The 22,361-nt window shown below is 35.7% G+C and overlaps 1 protein-coding gene across 3 annotated transcripts in view; it reads right to left on the minus strand.

Moving 5' to 3' along the window:
* The window catches only part of mcama (melanoma cell adhesion molecule a), a 72,242-nt gene extending 50,377 nt beyond the window's left edge, over window positions 1-21,865 (minus strand). Inside the window, exon 1 of one of the 3 annotated variants that reach the window (XM_077206530.1) lies at window positions 21,656-21,865. In XM_077206530.1, coding sequence (XP_077062645.1) covers window positions 21,656-21,737 — 82 coding nt within the window. In that variant the 5' untranslated portion in view covers window positions 21,738-21,865. Of the gene's footprint in view, window positions 1-17,656; window positions 17,790-21,655 lie in introns of those variants that run through there. The other 2 variants (XM_077206531.1, XM_077206532.1) reach the window with 2 other exon arrangements.
* Between the last annotated feature and the right edge of the window lie 496 nt (window positions 21,866-22,361).

Genomic DNA, 22,361 nt, shown 5'->3' on the forward strand with positions numbered 1-22,361 from the left:
ACCCGGTTACTTCATATGTTTTTTGTTTGTTTTTTATCAGATAGCTATCTGATTTGTTAAATCTGCTCCATTTACACTTGTCCACATAAATGTAACACCGCAAAATTATTATAAATCCGATAATCAATTCCCGCACTATATGGAAATGTAATGGATTTCACACAACAAAAGGAACAGATATGAGCTGTATTTTATTCATCATTAGCTAACTTTAAGATCAAATACTGCAATAGGAGAAAGAGCGGCATCAGCACTGGTGAGAGAATATAGCGCTCACTACTTTTAATACATTTGATTGTGTGTTGAGTTTCCAGATAAGACGTGGAACTTTCAGTTTCATTTGCGACACTGTGTGTATCGGCTTGCTGAAGAGATGCTCATCTGTGGCGGGTCATATCTGTGACGACGATGCATGTTGCTGTCATATGTGACCGGTAGCTGGTATAACATGCTCTTACACCTCCTGAAGTGGTTTGAGTGAATTGATTTAAATCCGCTGTGAAAGCGTTTGGGCATTTACATGTACACCAGGGGCCGTATTCACAAAGAATTTTAAGGCTAAAAGTAGCTCCTAACTGGCGAATTTAGGAGCAACTCCTAAAAATAATGGGCGTGTCACTCCTAACTTTAGGACTCCTCATTTTTTTCACTAAGAGTAATTCACAAAGCATTTTAGCCCTAAAAGTAGCACCTAAGTCTGGGACAGCTTAAAAGAAGTCGAGAGGACTCCTAACTCACTAAGACCTATTCACAAAGGATTGTAGTGCATACCAGCGCCTCTCGCAGTCGTCCGGGGTCCGCCACACAAGCGGGAATGCTGCATTGATCTGCAAACAAATCCTCTCCCATGTCCCACGCTTAGTTTTGCTTGATATCCCAGTGTCGAATTTCCCTTTTATTATGTTTATGTTTTTTTGTTTTTTTTAGCACCAACTGGGCCAGCAGCAGTAACTGATCATTCATCCAGTTGGGCTTTCTTTTCCGTTTTGACGAGTTCATAATCCACCGTCATTCAACTATTACATTACTTCAATAGGAGCAACATTTCCTTGCTTTAAGTAGTCTATTTAGGCTATGGAAGCTTGTTTCCGCCACAGAATGAAAAATAAAAAAGGTAATTGCGACTTTTTATCTCACAATTGCAACTTCTTATATCTCGCAATTGCGACTTTATTTCTCACAATTCTGACTTAATTTTTCGCAATTTTGAGATAAAAAGTCACAATTATTTTGTTTTATTTTTATTCAGTGGCGGAAACAAGCTTCCATACTAATAGGATGTCAATTTAACCAAGCAAGTGTTAATGCAAGGGTCGTTTTTCATTATTAGGCAAGTGGCGGTTTCATTAGGGTATTAGACTGATTTAATTTAATTGAATTCACCACTTTTCTCTCTCTCTTAGACTTCACTTGGGCCTGCACAAACATGTCATTATGCATTTCGATGACATTACTATTATTATTTTGTGTAGAACACAGACATATTTAGATGTCGTAATTCCATTTGTTGCGTCTGTGTTATGTTCCGCATGATGGCCCTGTCATCTAACAACCAATCACCGTGATCATTGCGAGGAAACTCGTGCATGAGAATTGACGTCATCCATAGCAACGAAGAATCACTCTTAGTTTAGGAGTTGTCATTTTTCCTTATTAAGAGTGGGTCTGAAAGGTGTTGTGAATAACTTTTAAGAGAAAACTCCTAGCTAAAATATTTTAGTGTGATTTAGGAGTACTCCTAGTGGTAAAATAAAATTCTTAGTGAATACGGCCCCTGGTCTTTTTTTACAATCGGATGGCTATCCAATCAGAGAAAATGCATGAAGTGACCAGGTGTAAACAGTGACTTTAAATGAGGGAAGGGATTTGCATTTTAAAGCAAAGCTTCAAGCTAAAAAGATTTAAGGTAACCTCTATCAACAGCATCTGTGGCCTGTTCACAATTACTACAGAAAACCATCACTCAGTTTGTTAGAAAAAAGTGAAGCATAGTGGAAGCACATGAATTCTTTATTATATGAGCTATAACTTTGCCTACATTGTCATTTTGATGTCGGACTACTTTTGTGGGCGGATGAACTTTTAGTTATGCATTTACCAAAATAATTTATGTGGGCGGAATTCATTGTTAATCTTATCAATTAAATGCACAGAACTATTTACACGTACTGCCATTCAGAATTATGTTGTTAGTTGTCAAGACTTTTAAATTATTATTATTAATTTTACTCCACAAGCACTGTTACAAAAAAATTTAAATGCTGTTCTTTTGAATGTTATCTCTATTAAAAAAATCTTGTATTATGGTTTCCACAAACATATTAAGCACTAAAACAGCATTGATAATAATAAGAAATGTTTTTTTGAGCTGCAAATAAATGCAGCCTTGGTGCACATAAGAGACTAATAATAGACAACAGGGATTATGCTATAGATGATAGTTTTCTGTTTCTAACCCAGCGAAAAGAGTTCAAATGGGTTCCACTCCAGGAGAGTGAGAGTCCTGTACCTGTTTCCCTCATCTCAATAATTAAATGCTAATGCTTTATCACGTTGTGTATTTGTTTTGGTTATGTTGGTGTTGGAGTTCCTGGAGTCAGCTGTGAGAGCAGATGCCAGTCGGTTGGAGGCGGAGCCGGCTTGCTGTGCAGTGAGTACTCTCACACTGACTCATCCTGAACTACTTGTTGGCCTTTACATAAATCCATACGCCAGGGCCCAGGCTATAACAAAATGGCTTTTTGTTTTTATGATCATGCATCAGAATTTGCTCAGGACTTCTGTAGACACTCTAACAGTGTAAAAAATTGATATGATTTTTTTTAAAAACATTTATCTGTGTCCGAACAACCACTGGATCAAATTCTTTATGTGTCAGGGATCAGCAGCTACTAGCTGTGCTCCCTCCAGTAAAAAATGAATAATTAATCATGTGTCAATCATGTATGTCATATGGAGGGTGCTCTCTTATGTCAATACTGTTACACTTGACAGTCTTAACAAGGTTCTTCAGAGCCTGCATGAGACTCTGAATGATTTATTCATAAAGAACGCAATACACTTAGCTAAGTGATTCTGAGTGTTACTGATGTTAAGGCCCACAATAAATCTGAACACTTCTTCAAATTTCATGCACTAATTGTGGGAGAACAAATGTGTAAACAAAGCTAAAAGCTGACCTACTATATTAATGTAGCTGAAAAAAAAATAGTTAATAACTTAAACATTTTCCCTTTATTTAAAACAGTGTAATTAATCATTATTACTGTAATTACTGTGTAATAATTCAAAAATATTATTTGTATTATATTTTAGAATATTTTGTATTAAATTAAACCAATTCATTTTTAATATGTTTATTTAATATTGTTCATTTATATTTAAATGTAGGCCTACAGGGCTAAATAAAATTCAGTCTTCATGGAATTCATATTTAGCAGATATAGCTGGAAAGAGTGTATGTGACAGCAATCTCCTCTCTTTACTCAGATAAATCTACAACACTGAGTGGGATTTTATGCATATCTTAAGTTGAGTCAAGAAAGATGCAGCTGCTATAACATTATCATTGCAATCCATCTTTGAATCCAAGCCGTTTGTGTTGACTTTTATAATGAAGTAATGGTTATGGCAAGGTCTTTGGAATAATTCAATGTTGCCTTAAATTGGGTCAAGGGCAGCAGTTTGTAAGGAACATTAAAGATTTCAACAATATACATGCTTAAATGTCACAATTTGTATTTTTATCCTTATATAATGCTAATACAACAACAAATAATAATAAAAAAGTATTTAATTTGTTCTTTCATTTACACATCAGAAATTTGCAATCATTTGATTATGGGATTTCAAAGCCCTTTAATGTCTGTGTTTCAGTGTCTAAGCGCATATAAATTACATTTATGAGCAACCTTAATTAAATGAAATAGGATGCAGACCACAAAGGTAACAGCCTGTTTAACATTTGCACACACAAAAAAAAAAACGAAGGTAAAACCTCAAAAGCTAGATGAGAAGGTTTTAATAGACTTTGCTCTTTCAGGCTGATTTGTAATCAGTTAAGTTACAGTTAAGTACAATAACCCTCTGGGTCCGTACAGGTGTTCAAGTGTTCCAGTGCTCCAACCAAACCAAGAGTTCAGTGCAGCACAATGAGAGATACTGCTACACTCAAAAAAATAATTTAATATTTAAAATAAAATAATTTTAATTAAAATAATTAAAATAAGCAAAAGTAACAAGATTGTTTAATATTTTGTGACAACTTAATTTAATTGTGTTGAATCAACTTAATATATATAAAACTGAAGTTTACTTAATTAATTTGTGTAAAAACTACATGAATGTTTTTTGTTGACAACTAACTGGGCAGTGGATCTGTATTGTTCCCAGCATGCTTTGCAAGTGACTGCATTAGGAGGGTAAATTTAGGGATTATAGTGTTATTTTATGTGTTTTTCAGTAAATGGAAAGATGTTGTTAGTTAATGTTAGTATTTAATGCTCAGTTATGTTAGAAACTTAGAGGACTTTCTGTGATGTTTTAGAATTTTGTGGTTACCATTATGCAGAAGAGTGACGACTGTGTTTAGGATGTGGGCACTAAGTATACTACATATGCATTAAACCTCACTCACAGACCTGCATAAGTCATATCCGATATTACTTATACTTATATGTAAAAAGTTGTTTTTATTAAGTAGAATGCAAGTAGCTTCCATCATTGGAAGTAACTAGTGAAATTATCTAAAATTATAATGTTGGCGATTTTGGGCAGGACAAAAATAAAATCTAGTTAACTTGACAAAACTTTATCTAGTAGGAATGACACAATTTTCTTTAGTAGTCTTGACTAAATGAATTTAAGTTCATACAACAAGATTACAACAAATCATTTCAAATAAATTAAATTTTGTTGGAAAAATGTAATTCAATTTCGTGGAAATGTTTTCCTTAATTTAATTAAGTTCGTTCAACAGCTTTTTTTTTTTTGAGTTTGGGAATGGGATAGCTGGTCAATAGAGGGCAGATATCACAACCACCTCATCCATGATGACACACATGGGACCCTGGCATTTACTAAAGAAATATGTAAAAATAAAAGATCTATTGCCTTTGTGAGAGCAGAACCAGCTCTGTCCAGCATATCATATTTCACATCAGATAGCAGTACCTGATAGTAAAGGTGCGAGGTCATATTCCAGCCAAGACACACAATATGCTCATACTTTCACGTTGTAATAGAGTGTCAGGCGATATCTGGGTTGCATGATGTCACATGCTCATTTTTTTGTCCGGATCTATTAATTTATCAAAAATACCAAGGTCAATATATTTGCTTTACCAATTTATAAAGCGAATATATATATACTTTTTGACTTGATGGTTACACTATATAACCTTTTCAATGCATTAAACACTTTTCTAAGAAATTGTAAGTTTGTAATCTTTCTTAGAAAATTTTAATCTAAAAAAAATAGTTTTTTAATTACTTTTAAACCAGATTTTGTATTTATTCTTTATAATACAGTCTTACATGCTTTTTAAATTTTTATTGAAAGCTGGTATCCATTAAAATAAGTAATGCACTCAATCCAGTATAACTTGAACCCTCGCAAACATAAAGTGTCTATGTGATAAGAAAGAGTCCAGACTCTTGTGCAGATCATAAATCTGGCCCCTAAGGGACAAAAAGAGGCCCATGAGAGTGACTCAGTAAGCAGACACTTATAGGGTGATAGGTTAAAGACAAAAGACATCAGACATAAATACAGGCCCCAAGACCAACCAAAAAGGCTTCCCACTTTAGGAAGTCCTGCGCCATGGTGTCTGAATAATTTGTGAGGGAAAGGATATACTCACAACGACTGCACTTATTCACTATCAACAAGGATTTATATAACTCTCTATTCCACTGATGGACCTATTTTATTGTAACATATTCCCAGCCCATATAACCTATTCACAGCTTTACTGAGTTACTCTTCTAAACTGAATTCTGTCAACATGGGTGAGCTCAACTCTGTTGTCCAGAGTCATGTATTTGATTAAGCCTGACATGAAGACTTTAAATGCATCCACGAGTGTTTCGACACCACCTGGTTGAGGTAGCATAAAGATGAACAGTATATTAGTGTCCTAAAAACAAGGGTCTCCTTCAAGGTTGAGGAGGGAAACACGTGACAGCTAAGGGACAGCTGGATCTGTTGATTTTTGTCATTCATCTCCTCTACTAATACTCAATTTCACTTCTGTCAGTGACCTTTCTTGATCTAACTTTTGTTTGATGTTGATGAAGTTCATATAAAAGGAATCAGCTGATTATGCTCTTTAAAGCCTTGTGGACCATTTTCGACATATAGTGCATAAGCCCTTCAGGTGCTGAAGTTCGTGTCCCACATGTAGTCTTTTCCGGATTCTGTTCCCCTCCCTTTTCTTTTATTGCTTTCTGCCTCTCCATGAACTATCCTGTCAAAGGCAAAAACTACAAAATATAACTTTTAAGTTCCTGGATATAATGCTCTTCTCCTTTATTTGATCACCATTTGATGAATAAACGCTGCTGTCAACAAACAAACTTTATTTTAAATAACATAAGCCTCCTTTCCATAAAAATGAGGCATGTTCAAAAGGAATGACTTAATGCTTCTCTTTATCTCCAATTAAAATGGATTGTGGGTGGTTAATGAATATGTAGGTTTTTGCACTGATATACTGAGCACTTCATAAGGGAATTCATAACTGAAACTTTTGACTGTATTTTTGATCAAATAAATGCAGCCTTAGGGACGATTAACACAGAACGCGTTTGTTAAAAGGTTACCAAAACAAAAAAAAGTGCAAGGTCTAGAAATGTTTTTTTAAAAAGTTTAACTTATTTTAATTTGAGCGCTGTGTTTTTAGAATGCTATGTCATGTGCGTGAAGCTGCAAAACAAGAGACGTCAGAGCAACAGTTAAAGATGTCCATCTAACGCTTGTTTACATTGAAAAACAATGGAAAAGTAGCGCAATGGAATGGAAAAACACGTCTGTGTGAACGCAAAATATTTCTTTCAAGAATTTTTTTTAAAAACTGACCAAGTCCAAACTTTTGAACATGCATACTGCAAATCATACTGTGAGGACTTTTTATTGCTCAGAGGTTGCTCTTTCATACTTCAGGAGATGTAATGGTTGTTCTCAATTAAGTTTTAAGTATCAACATCAGATGCTTTTTTCCCAAAACTCCTTATGAGAAATATAGAGCTTAAAATAAATCTGGATAGCAAAACTCAAATCATTTGTTCTTTGAAGAATTTGATGAGGGTAATTCCAGCGTTATGGATGTGACATTTGAACTCATAATGACAGGTGAAATGTCTCAGAAAAAAAAACTTCTTACAATATTTAAATTGGAAATGCATATTCTCAGAGCACCCAATCTGGGGAATTGATAGGCAAAATATGTTTTTCTAAAATATATTTAAGCACCCCCAAAAAAGGAAAATATGCATGCGTTATGGATGTGACGGAAAATGACAGAGTTTTTGGTATACTGTTCGATTTCCTTTAAAGTCTGTGAACTTTTAAATCCGATGTATAAATATTGCTATCCACATGATGAAGGGGTCTTAGCTGAACATAAAAATATCAATGTTTAAAATATATATATTTTTATGAAGTGTATTATGAGGAAAAACCAACGTTATGGATGTGACAAAAACCCTGTTATGGATGTGACGCGTCTGAAATACATAGAATCTGTTTGGAAAATCAACAATCAAACCATCATAGCACTTTTGTTGACGCATAATGGCTGTGTTTTCACATTAAGAAGACTGTCTGAAATGATTCTGAAGACCCTTCAGATTGCAAGTGATCGCACCTCCATGCTATTGATGAAACTTTGATTTAAAATTAAGATACAATTTATACAAAACAAAATTCACTTTAAATAAAGTCTTTTTACAAAACAAAACTTGAAATGAAGTGGCCAAAATCATTTCTGTCTTGAAACAGATCACAATAGTCATATGTATGATTTAATATGAAGCGTCCGTAACGGTCACGTCCGTAACGCATTATTATGGTTGTTCAGAGCAAAGTAGTGAGATGAATTGTCTATCCTAATAAGCATAAACATAATTAGCTTTGGAAATAGAGTTTCAAGTTATTTGCATTTATAATTGTCATATTAAATAAACTAAACCTTTAAAACGTTATGGACGTGACAGTGCACTGAAGCATCAAGACCTCTTTATTATAGCCCTTATAAATTCAACAGGCAGTGCTGTTATGACCAAATTAGTATATTTATTTCTCAGGCATGCCTCCATCTTTCTGCAAAATGCTTACTGTTAAAATAAAGTTTAAAAAGGGGGGTCTTTGATACCTTTTTTTGAAAGCACGAAATATGGCTGGTTGAAAATGTAATTTAAGCATTGTTGCTCACCTCATATCTGGTGGATAAACAAGGCAATTTTCTTAAAATTGTTGTTAAAGCACATTAATACAGTATATTACAGACCTAAATGGGCAACTTAAAAAGGGTGTTGTTCTTTTGGTTAAAACTTTATTTTTTCATGGTAAAGATGACCTTTGCATGGAATTGCCCATGACAGATTGTTGTGTTCATATTGAAAACTCAAAATTTTCTTCTGAAGACTCATGTGATCTAAATTTGCTCTTCATATAGTCTCATTTGAGACAAAGAGATCTCATTTGTGATTTTTCTTTCTTAGAAGCAGAGCTAAAATGTCCGAGCTGTCAGTTTTTTATCAGCATAAGTTGCATAGAAGAATCTGAACAGTCTGATCTGTACATGGAAACTCAATTCTTTACAATGGCTTTGACATAATTATGCATGTCATGTCTGGTCTGATATGCTCACAGTGAATAAAAGGTTTAAGTAAGACGTCTCCTTTGGCTGAATCCATCTGTTCTGACTGGTAACCATTTCCATGTGAGTAATACTGCCTGGTGCCTAGCTTATGAAATGTTAACATTGTCTGTCTTTCTCTGTTATCTATGGCACTTTAGTTCATATTAACAGTCCCAGAGGCCAGGATTTTTAAGGTACACAGCGTTTAAATAAATTACAGTGAATCCATCCAGCAGAATAGTACAAATGTTCACACTAAATGCCAAATTTGTTGCGTAACGTTTTTGTATCTTCTATAGTTTAATTAAAAAATTACCTCACCACAAAGACCATCCCTAGCCTCAGTGTAAAATATATGGTGTATAATGTTATCTTTCAGTGCCAGATAAAATGATCATGTCAACAAAGGATCGACCTGCAAAGCTGCATCCAGAATCCAGAGGGAACCTTGGAAGTAAAATGGCCACTGTCAAGTATTGATATATAGGCTTGCTGCAACCATCCAGTTTTTGGCGGTTTGAGGTTGCTGCTGTAAAATATGGCATTCTGTCATTAATGATCCTTTTGGTCTGTGTCTGATTTCTGCTAGCGTACTTTTTAAATGTACTCAGACAGCTGATGGTCACAGTACATTCACTACATTTATCCACCATGCAGAATTAACCACCATTTGTACTAGTACAATTTTGCCACTAGCCACTACTATAGTTTCCAAGCAAATATGTTGTATCCTGCTTGAGGCTTTACGCTACTGTACAGTGTATATGGACTACACTGTAAAAAATGTTATTCTTCGAAGTTGTAAATAAAACAAAGATTAAGGAGTAGGTTTTACAAGAAAGTGCTAGCCTATATCAATCTTTCCACTTCAAAATTTCACATTTAATTTAATGTATTAAATGTTATTTCTTTATAATTATTTGTAAAATTCACTAGCGATTCCCTGAAAATTCAACTTAGGTCACATTCTGGGGTGCGTTTCCCAAAAACATCATTAGCCTATAATCGCAAGTTCCGTTGTTACCAACTTAGTTGAATGATTTGGCATTTCCCAAAACCAAAGCTTGCGTCGCAAACTTGCGTGGTTGGAACTACAGCTCTCGAGCTGTGGATAGAAGCACAGTTTCTTGTTAAAATGACATGTGGACTCAAATAAATAGACTCAAATAATATTGTTTTGCTTACAAAAAGCAAACTAACATTCAGTACATTCTATATCTTTCAATTAACTATATATACACTTTAATATATTTATATTTTAGCATTTCAACAATCAGCTTCATTTTTGAGGTTTGCACATGTGCATAAATGCGTACGGGAACCCCGGAGTACGACATATGAGGGAACCTGCGATGCATCAAACAACAAATAAAGCAAAACGACAGGGAATAAAAAGTTAAACAGTGAAGTGGATCTAAACTGCTGACTAAATGAAGTGAACCGCATTTATACGGGAGTAAAGACTACGCCAAATACCACATTAACAAGATTAAAAAAATGAATGGCTTTAATAACCCTAACCCTAATAAACCAAAATTTCTGTTGCACTTAGTCACACTTAGAGTTCTTTAATGGGTTTTAATGCAGATACCAATATCTGTCAATGGATGAAATAATATATAACACAATACATAATAACACAATCATTTAATGACAGCGAATAAAATGTACACTAAAACACAAATTTTTAATAATATGTAGACAGAATTTATTGTGAAAACCCAAGAGCAAAATCTATTTAGCCGCGTTTCCACTTTAGGAACTTTCCCCAGGAACTAGAAATTATGGGGTGGTGGTACTCGTTTTGTGTTCGACCGCAGGAACCAGGGTCTAAATGAAGTTCCGGGTAAAAAAATTCCCCCGCAGAAAGTCCCTGCTGGTGAGGTACTTTTTCAAATTTCAGGAACTTTCAGGGGTGGGACTTGGATGCTGAACATGCTGATTGGTTGAGTTCACACAGCATTTTGATTGGTTGACTCCACGCAGCATTATATTTCAACCACCATTTTTAAAAGTCTGTTGCAGTCAGAGTTGTTTACTATTAGAATCAACAAAGGAGTTTAAAAAATATGACAGATGGACCGACGACAAGGTTCAGGCTTTTTTAAGCTTAAATTCAGAGGATAAAATCCAGCGGAAACTAGAAAAGTACCACGCCGGTACTTTAGACTGTGATGGAAACCTGACAGCAACAGGTATGGGGGGAAAAAGATCCTGGGACAAACTGTTCCGGGTAAATTCAGTGGAAACGCAGCTTTTGAGTTCACGGCTTCATCGGCTTCCTTTTAACAAAAAACTGTGCTTTAATCCTCAGCTCGAGAGCTGTAGCTACAACCACATAAGTTTGCAACACTATTTGCGAATGTTTGTTCGAGTTATGGTTTCTGGAAACGCCAAATCATTCAACTATATTGGTAACGATGTAACTTGCAACCATAACCATAATTAGCTAAATCTTCTAAAAAATAACAATTTCTAAAGACGAACTATACATCCTAAAGTAAGCCAGTCATAGGGTGACTCCTGAAATGTGAATAAAGTGGGTGAAATAAAAAATATCTTACATGTGTTTAAGTTTACAAACGGATCAGTGGAGGAGACCGAATATTTACAAAATATTTGCATAAAAGCACTTTTGACATAATATGTCAGCTTTCTTTTATGTCATCAGGGCAAAAATGGAAATTATTCGCGGTAGCTCTGGTGACATTCTAACAGTTGCTTTTTTCTGATTTAGAATGCGGCGACTGGGAACTGCACTGAAGTTTTGTTTGTAATACATGTAATGCATATGTAAACAAATATGTGAATAAGATTGCAAATTTTCGGATTCATATAAAAAGAACTTTCAGAGTCTGACATCATATTGGATTAGTTCAGATTGACGAAAATGTTAAATTCTGATGAAACTACTGGTTTGTTCAACCAATTGCTGACAGAAATTACACGCTTCAGCTTTAAATTTGACAGCAGAATTTGTTATATTTACTATGTCCAAACGCATACAATGGCTAAGGCAAAGGCTTGTTGAATTTGTTCCTAAAGAATGTCTATAAATTACAGTCCAATGGCACCAAATTACATACAAGGCTTTATTACCAGTCATATTCCCAGCTGAGAGCAACTACAAAGACCTGCACAACAGCAGGGTTTGTAAGGCTATGCATTGTGGGAGTACATTATTGAATATGCATGTGCATATGCACACACTCATATCTAGGTACTGGATCTGCCAGTATCAACCCACTATGCTTGATTATCAGATCTACGGGGAGTAGAGGAAAGAATGAAAAGAGGACTGCTGATGGCAGAATATTGGTACAGTGCCAACATTGTGGGTGTTGGGAGATATTACCCCTTCAACAGATCTCCGAGCAGCAACACAGTTTCTCTACAGAATGCTGTTTAGAGTTTGAATACGAGAAACTGAGCATTAAATAGTCTCCAAGAGCAGCAAGTTTGAACTGCTGTAGAGCATCTTAGCTTTTAATATGACAGTGTTTCGGTCGGAAAAGAGCAGTTTATCCCAGACAGGGAACATCTGAATTAATATATCTTTGATGGAAGAAACGAAAGCCTACTTTTGTGCCCTTGCACACCCCTCAAAATCCAACTCCAACAAGATGCATCTCTTGGAGAGAAAGGGCAAGCTGTTCGAGTGGTTCTGGATGACATTTCAAAGATGAAGAACATTCTGTTTACTTCTGTTTCACTGATTTGACTGAAATAAGTGAGCGCTAACCTTTGCCACTATGATATTTATCAGACTGTGTACTCATCAATCTTCAGCCAAAAGATAATTTGCCCACACAATCTGGTGTCTCCAACAACATATGGTACTGATTATATATAAGATGTTTAAAAGCAAAGACAAGTTAAAAGATAACACATTGTATTAGTGATGCACTAAAATAAATATTCTTGGTAAATTCTGTACAACAAAAGGTGAAAATTCTGGACAAACTGGGCCAAAAAACAAGACTTCACATTTCTTTTTGATCTCTTTTATTAGAAAATCTGTTCAGATATCCCAGATTTTGTAGGCTATTTTTATTCCTTCAATTTTGTTATTTTTTATTTTTTTCAGGAAAGTTTTACTGCATGCACATTACTGCATGTTTCTTAGGAATAATTAGAACACTTGTTTTATAAATGAGAAGAAAAGAAAGAAGAAAGTATAGCCATTAAGATGGTAACCGAGTATAACATGCTGGAGGACAAAGAGATGTAAAGGGTGTGGTGGTTCTTGAGGAATTTTTGCCTTCAGTAATCAGCAGAAAAGCACAATGAATGTCTTGACAGCTTTTTTGTCAAGAAAGATACTCGTATAGAGACGCAGGATGACATAAGGCTTGATCAAATTTCAAAAAGCACTGAAATACATCTCGTGCCATTCTACCACATAATAGGACGTGTGCAAGATCACATGCCACTAACACCTGAAGAGCTTATGATGATATATCTAGTATATTTAAAGGTGTGTAATTTCTGCCACGCTAACAGCACCAAACAGAACTGCAAAATGTTTGTTTCAGAAGAAATTAAGGGTGCCTGTCCACAATAAAGAAAATTAAAAATATTTTAAAAGTCCAGTTTAAAACACATTTACCTTCTTACTACTTCAACTTCATGTTGATTTTTTTATAAAATCCTCATTTTTGTTTTGTTTTTTATCTGCATGATGGTCGCACCACATGACTGATTTACTGGACAAAGTTTGTCAAAGTAGGTTTTCTTTAAGAATTTCATTTATAAATCTAAAGTTTTTCTTCATTACAGTATCAGGATAGTTATATCCCCCTGACAATTTTCACATTTTGAACCAAATAAATACCTAAATGAATTTTAATGCTCAAATTTAAAACAATGCTCATCATAGAATATGTGTTTTCAGCAGTGTTGGGCAGTAACGCGTTACTAGTAACGCATTACTGTAACGCAGTTACTTTTGACAGTAACTCATACTGTAACGCATTACTTTTTAAATAAATTAACTCCATTACCGTTACCATATGGTGCGTTGTCCGTTACTTTTTTAAATTAATTAATTTTGGCTGAAGTGTAGCCTACAGCCTAACCTGTTTGCAGCAGCGACGCATTGTAGGATTGGTGATAGGGTTGCTTGCCACCCGTCCCTTAAAATACGGAATCGTCCCGTATTTACAAGTAAAATGATGCTTCCCGTATCAAATCAATAAGGGAAGCGATTTGTCCCGTATTTTACATAAGGCCCACAATTAGCCTAGTTGGATAAAAACATAAGGATTTACTATACTAATAGCAAATAGCCTATAAAGAAATCAATTTCACAATAATGTTACATTATGATTAGAATCAAATGAATTTTGTCCATTTTCTAAGCTTAGAAAATGCACATTTATACGGGCTGAATTTTATAGGCCTAAAATATTGTTTAGTAATTCTGTGAATTACCCTACGCAAACCAAAGTAGGCTAAGACTACCCACCGGATGAAGAAGGGTTGGCTCTCAGTCTCCACAGGACAAAATATTTATTTTATTTTATTTTATTTTATTTTTAGTGTTCGCATTTATGAGGAAGAAACAATGTTACGGACGTGACAGTTCTCCGTACGTGAGCGCTCTGAAAGCGGCACTAAAATATGCTTTAAAACTTTCACAGAGAAATCAAACAGAAAGCACAAAACCTTTCTTTAAAGTGAATTTCGTTTTGTATTAATTGTATCTTAATTTTAATCAATGTTTCATCAACCAATTGCCTGGATTTAATAAATAAGAAGTAAATATAGCAGACGATAGATAATCATGAAACGGAGGCGCCAGTGCGTAAACTGGAGCTCGTCTCATAAATGAACCGAAACTCGGCGTATAAGGTAACCTACTTGCCTCACAGACATGTCTACTTTTAAACAGACGAATTCAAAACGAAAGAAAACAGACTACAGACTGCTCTCTGCTTATGTAATCCGTATGAAATGTGCATTTCTCTCTGGCGCGTCTACTGCGAAGATCGCGAGTCAGCATAGCGAGTCACCTCAGAAATCCTTGTGATATTTTCAGTTTGTGCTGGTCTGACTTAAATAAAATAGTGTTTTAAAATTACTTTCTGTTTGAGTCAGTTTTGTGTTTGTGTAGACCATAACGCATAAAAGAACATTAATGGGAACATTAAAGAATGTTTTTTTTCAAAAGTAACTAAAATGTTACTTTTAACAGTAATGCATTACTTTTTGGTGTAAGTAATCAAAAAAGTAATTGAGTTACTTTTTGAATGAAGTAACTAGTAACTGTAACTAGTTACTATATCTTAGTAAATAGCACAACACTGGTTTTCAGGGCATTTTATGCATTTTAATGTATTTTTAAATGAATCAATAGATCCAGAAAAGAAAAGAAAAGTCCAGTCATGAAAAAATAATTATTGGCTTCTGTAGACTTAAGGTTATTTTGGAAACAGTCATAAGTGGTTCTTCTTAAAGGGATAGTCCACCCAAAAATGACATCTACATAGTTTTGGTTCACACTGACTACTATTATATGGACAAAAAAGTGAGTAAATGATGACAGAATTTTCATTTTGGGGTTTGACTGCCCCTTTAAGGCAAGCAATCAGTCACCAACTTACTAAAAAAACACTTAAGACACCTTAGTAACTGCTTAACAATGGCCTGGCAAAACCCCACTCGTAGTTTCTTACAAAAATACAAAAATCAAGTTAGGCCAACTTATAACATCACTCAAAGTAAACAGTCTTAATCTAGGTTATTTGGCAGGACCACTGAGAATTACCTTGAAGCCACCTGAAACACAAACACAGCAACTGCAGGTATGCCTGCAAAAATCAATAAAAAGTTTGGAGAAAGTAAAACACATGAAGGGCCTGAAGCCCCTGGCTCCCTTTGAATGGGCCGGTAGCCAAGCCTGAGTGAAGGGCATGCGAGCATGAGGGAGATGTGGGAGGAGGCGTCTAAGATCGTGGGGGATGGGGGCAGACAGCAAGACTCGAGGTGCTACTATTGTGGTGTATGATTTCTGTAACATGAGTAACCTACTAACTCACACGCATGCACACAGATCCAGAAGAAAGAAAAATCCACATCTGCCTCGTCAAGAATGAGTTAGCCACCAGGTGTTTGCAGCTGTCTGTGGATTTTATGGTAAACAGAGAGAGAAAGAGAGATGAAAAAAGTGATAAAGACAGAGGGGTGGATGAGAGGCAGTGATTTAGAGGGAGATTTTGCAGAAAACATTATCCGAAGATTTCCGAAATCCCATTTGCTTTGTGAGGATTTTTGCCAGATTCCGAATCGGTTCCTGGCCAGTGACGTGTCCCACAGATGGGGCTCTCCAAAAATGACGGGCTGCGTTCAACCAATTAAATAGTGCATATTGGAAGGGTGCGCTAAGCTGGTTATAAGTCTGGAGAATAATAATGAGATAAAGCCAAATAATCACAAGGGACATGGTGTGCAAAATTAAGCCTTTTATCAGTACATACTATGTATTTCCCATTTATTTTAATGGCATTAAAAAATTGTCTACAGCTGTGTCCTTAACACTGTTGCATGAAGCATATAATTGCTATTGATCCAAAAGGAGATTATTTATGAATGGTATTGGTGGGGAAAATGTCCTCCTTCCATTTCAAATAAAGGAAAGTAATATTCAGCAGTCTAATAATTATATTTCAATGTTAAAGGGATGGTTCACCTAGAAATGAATCTACTCGTGAAATTTCAAACTGGTATGGCTTTCCTTTCTTCAGTGAAACACAAAGTAGATATTTAAAAAAATGTCCAAACTGCTCTTTTCCATAAAACAAAAGCATGAACACTACCATCAAAAGTTTTAATATCTCACAATCTTCTTCAGTGTCACATGATTCTTCAGAAATCATTCTAAAATGCTGATTTGGTGCTCAAGAAACATTTCAGGTCATATGGCGTTTTCTTGCTTCTGGAGCTTGACGTCATCCGTCCTCATTCATTTCCATTTTAGGCAAAGCAGCAGCCTGGACATTCAACAAAATATCTAATTTTGTGTTCCAACAAAATAAAGTAAGTCAAATAGATTAGTGTGTAAATGGTGACAGAAGTTTCATTTTCAGACAAATAATGCCTTTAAGGGAAAAAAAAACTGGGACAATTTGAGTGTGACCAATCTAATTTTGGATTCATTTTACAGCTTTCTAAAATAAACAATAAAAACACATTCTGTGAGAATGTGAGGGAGAGGGGCAAAAAGAGCTGGCATCCGTCCACTGTAAATTCTTCACCCCCTTCGTTGCACTTGGATGATTGTTATTCATTCTCACGCTTCATTAATGTGGTCAGTCTCCACATCTGACTCTGATAAACATGCCATAACTATAAATCCAGGGTTTTACATATTTACTCTTTAGTTGTATCATAATGTTGCTACGATGGCAGATTGTGCCACTCAGAACGTCCTTGAAAATGCAAGAATCTACACAGATAGTTGAATAAAGTAACATGAGACACGCTGGCAGCTCCGACAGCCTCGTGGCCAGAGCAAGTTTGACACATTTCCCAGACCACACTAATACTGTAAAAAGTAAGCCAACAATAAATGAGGAGCAGCCAGACTGGATTCCTTCACAAAAGGACTAGACATCGTTTTCTTCATTCTTGAAACAGTCAGTGCTTTAAAGGTATCTCCTTGTTCAAATACAGCTCAGATGAAGACTAGATGACGAACACAGAGGCTTTTCCATTCAATGACACAATTGGCAAGTCACAAAAGGCTTTGATAAGAGCAACCTCTATCAGATAGTGATCTGACCCTGTAAACTCACCTGTGGATCTTAGACACGCACACCTCCGACTACCATCCCCCCGTTCTGCTTCCTACTGATACAGGCATTTAACTGAGGAATCTCATGCCATTGTTTTGGCTGAACTCAAAGCGGGTGACTTCAAGGATTGGCCTGCGGGGCTGTCGTCTAGCCTGTCTCAGCTCATCACTACAGGGAAATCTTAGAGGAAGGATCAAAACCTCGACTTCAGGGATATGATCAAAAGAGATCTAATACTGAATTATGTTTGAAAGTAAAGGGCTGTTCTGTGGTTGAGCACTGAAGGGTCTAGAGGATTTGATGGGATGATTCTTTTGTTAACAGGTGTAAAATATGAAATGGTCACCATAGTAACTGCCTGACCTTTCAGTGATTCATATACAGTGAATTTTTATGGTTTACCAGGGTGAACATTAATGAATGAATCATTAGCGTTGGTTTGGATGCATCCAAGTACTTTATATGGTAACACTTTACAATAAGGTCTCATTTGTAGTTAATGTAAAATGAGTTATTGTATTAATGATTTACCTGGTAAGAATTGTTTTACAGTAGAGCCAAACATTAAAATGGACTTCTCATCAGGTCTCGTGTAATTTTAGCATGGTATGTCACATTAAAAAATAGTAAAAATGTATTCTGTTGTGTTTAAATGCAATAATAAAGAAAGTCGTCTAAACAGCCTATTTATGCAGGGTTTCCTTAAGATGAGGGCTTTCAATTCCTCATCCACTGTGTTGGCCAACCAATGGCAGACAGGTTGACGGTTCAGGAAACCTGTATGAAAACAATCATTATTTTTGCGATTCCATTTGGTGACACTAGTGGCACAGAAAATACAAATTTGATTTGTGATGCTTACAAATGTTTCATTATTATAAAAATGTTTTGACCTTGTAATTTTTTATCGAAATATCATAACTGGATCTAACAGTGAAACAACAGACTTCTCTCTGGTGACGTATGCTAGACTTCTTAAACCCCACCCCTTTCTTACATTCGACTGCAAGCCTGCTTTCAGATCTCCCTCAACCAATCAACAAGAAGTCCCTGGTCTAAAATGTTTCTTTTCAATAAACTGTTTCACTTATATTATATCACAATAAGGAAGAAATTATCTGACTGAGGTAAAGGAAACTAGATGTATACCTCATACCTCAAACTGAACAACTAAATATGTGCAGTGATAGAGCAGTAAATGTGAGTTATGCTGTAAGAAACAAGTGCACAATTCAAAGCATGCAATCAAACAGACGTTCTACAAATGCAATGCATATTTGTTGCATGCATACATGTTTAATCAATAACACAAGTGTTTAGTTTTGTTCAGGTAATTGCCTTCTTGCTGCCCCCTGCTGGTAAGAGTCATTAAAGGCTCAGTGTGATTAGATAAGAGATTATCTCCTAAATTTGAGATGAACCTTCCCATCAGTCAGATTCCATAGGAATCAGTGATGTTTCATATTGCATACCCATAACACAATTGTGCTTAAACAATATACTCAGCACCACATAGTTGCAAATGCTGACAGTTTAAACTCAAATATGTAAGGGTCTCAATCTTCTTCTAATCCACATGTTGTTGCTCACTGAAGCTGAACTGCAAAACAACAATGCAGACTATCCCTATAGAGGTCTTCACTGATTTCCACCTTCTGCCAGGCCAAAACAATAAGCCCACAGGCTTTTACATGACATTCACTGTCAAGAGTGACAGACAGGGGCTCAACCCAAGATTGTGAGCATAGAAACCCCTTCAAACCAGAAACAGCCACTCAATTGTATCGCCTCTACTGTGGGTCATGGGCTGCTATGGGAAGCAGGAAGTCTAAGGCAAGGCATCTTTGTCGCTGGCACACAATGCAGCTCATACGCACTTAAGGGAATGAGTACGGACATCTGTATAAAAATGCATATTTTTGGCGGATGTCCTATATTAGGATTTTCACTAGAGCTCCGGTTTTCACTTTTGATTGACGGGGGCCATGATATGAAGATATTTCTCATTGACTTTTGCTGTGGCCTTGAAAGGAGCCCAATATGTCAGTTTCATGAATAATATAATGACAGAAATATTATTAAAAATGTAATATGATATTACTATTTGATACTGTTATGCTCATAGTTATTTCAAATAAACAGGTTATCAGTTTACACAAAAGGGGCAAAATACTATTAAACAATAAAAGTGACTAATAAATGAATAATTCTTTTTATAATTGAATAATTTTGACCTAATAATATTTAATAATTTAATATTAACACTTTATATTTATATATATATATATATATATATATATATATATATATATATATATATATATATTAATAGTAGTCATAGTGTGTGTGTGTGTGTGTGTGTGTGTGTGTGTGTGTGTGTGTGTGTGTGTGTGTGTGTGTGTGTGTGTGTGTGTGTGTGTGTGTGTGTGTGTGTGTGTGTGTGTGTGTGTGTGTGTGATATTAATATATAATGCTATTATATACACTATAATTTGATACTGTTTTAATATTGGGTCTTTTATTATGCTTAATCAAAATAAATGGTTATTTGTGTGACAATTTACACAAAAAAGGTTTTTTAAAAAAATGAATCAATGCCTTTTTTCAGTACATATTCTATCATCCACATCAAAGTCACTATAAATTGTAAGGATGACACTTTCAATGTCAAGTTCTTAGATGAAAAATGGCCCCTTCACATTGAGGGAGCAAGGTGACCCCTCTTAATCATAGGGGCTGTTATCTAACGGGGTGTTCAGTAATCCCAGGACAGACAGCTTTAGTTCATCTGCCGGGGAACTGGAGGGACCTTATTAACACAAGGGTGAACAGAAGGTAGGAAAGGGGCTTGTTAAGAATCTTTGGAAGAACCAGCATTACAGGAGAGTCCTGATCCACACTGAACAAAATATGGGAGAGAATATGGGAGAGAAAGAGAAAAAGCGATGAAGGCGGAAAACAGTGTAAAAGGATGGACAAAAATGTAGTCGGATAACACACCAGGGGATAGATATAGATGGACAAGGGGAGGATTATGCAGTCAGGGTGTTCCTTAATGAGAAGGGCTGGTTCGGTAGTCGTCTAGGTCATGTACAAGAGACCGACAGGGCAATTTGCACAGATATACGCTTTATGTTTTGAGGATCTAGGTCTACAAACGTATGATTATACAACTGAGTAGCATATTGTGAACAGCTTACTTATCACTGTGAGAATCTCTCATATCATCAGATTTTTGAGCTCTCTGTAAATGAGTTCCACAGACTGTATCTGAGAACAGACACACAAAGCCTGTATTTGTGGCCAGTCCCATGATCTAAACCACTTCATAACACCAGAGGAAACTGCAAATTGGCTAGTTATTAACATGAAACCTCTTTAAATATTTGCTTTGTTAAATACATATTTGCTTTGCATCACTAGATAAAATAGGGTAATTAGATTAAATATTTTAAGAAATGCCAATTGTAGGATGTTTTAGAGAGAAAGAAATCACTGTTTTAAAGCACTTAGTCCACCTGCTGTTTTTGTATCAAGGCCAGTTTTAACGTACAGTTTTCTGCAAATTCAGCATATGAAAATGAAAGGTTAATGAGAAAAATTTACTTTGCTTATTTAAAAGCAATATTGTATTACTGTACAAACACGTACTATGTATTTTTAGTATAGAAATAAAACATAGTATATGTTTGAACAAGCTTAACGTATTTATTAGCTCACGTGCAGTGTGTTTTGATGAGAAACTTCAGACTTTTCTCACGCGAATACCAAAGCCAAGGTTAAAACGCTTTACAACTGTGGTCTAAGTAACTTTAAACAGACGATATTACTAGGTTATTACAAACAGAATGTTTTCAAAACCGCACAATAACTGCAGCATCCTAATCGCATACATCCCATTCAAACGCGCGCGGTCGTAATCAACGCTCCAAAAGTTTCTCATAAAATTAAACCACAACTAAAAACAGCGCCGCAAGGAATGAGGTGAAAGTGACTTACCTTTCCACGCAATAGCGCACAGTTGAAGAAGAAGCAGTAAAAGTGAAGTGTTTGGCAGAGCCATGTTTCTGAAGTTATCCATCTGAATGAAGCGCACTAGAAGAGCTCAGCAGTTTTGGCCAGGAGGAGCGCGAGCGAGCGAGGGAGGGAGGGAGATGGAGTCGAGTTGCAAATGCTCCCTTTCTGTTCACTATTGTAGGCTACTGTCCCTCTGAGAGTGGGAGGAAATTTGGTACATTCAATTAATGTTCCCCACCCTACAAAATAAATCTGGTTAAAATCATATTTTTTTGGTCTCATTATTTTATTTTTGCCGGCGCGTGAAATAGGTGTACGCCTTAATGTTTATATGTGATATACTAGCAAAAACGTGCCTTTCTTGTATGTTGTGGGCATGGTGTCGTGTTAATAGCATGAATAAAAAATGAATTAATCTTTTTTGATGTCGAAAAAATAATTTCGAGTTACTGTATTTTGGTCGGTACAAACACAGTAGGCCTACTTGTTTGTAAGGGTCTTTATATAATTGATTAAGTGCTATTTGTGTTTGTTCTCCTTGGTAGTTTGTTATCGTTTGGTACATGAATAATAGCCTACTGATTTTGAATAATTGTAGTCAGTGCAACTTCTGATAGATATAATTTAATACTGCTCTGATATCAGATTGTATCATCATTTGACTAATTAAACAATGACTTAAAGCCAT

Source organism: Siphateles boraxobius, unplaced genomic scaffold (genome assembly GCF_051911475.1).
Source record: "Siphateles boraxobius isolate OS27281-9 unplaced genomic scaffold, OSU_SipBor_1 56, whole genome shotgun sequence".
NCBI classification, from domain to species: Eukaryota; Metazoa; Chordata; class Actinopteri; order Cypriniformes; family Leuciscidae; genus Siphateles; species Siphateles boraxobius.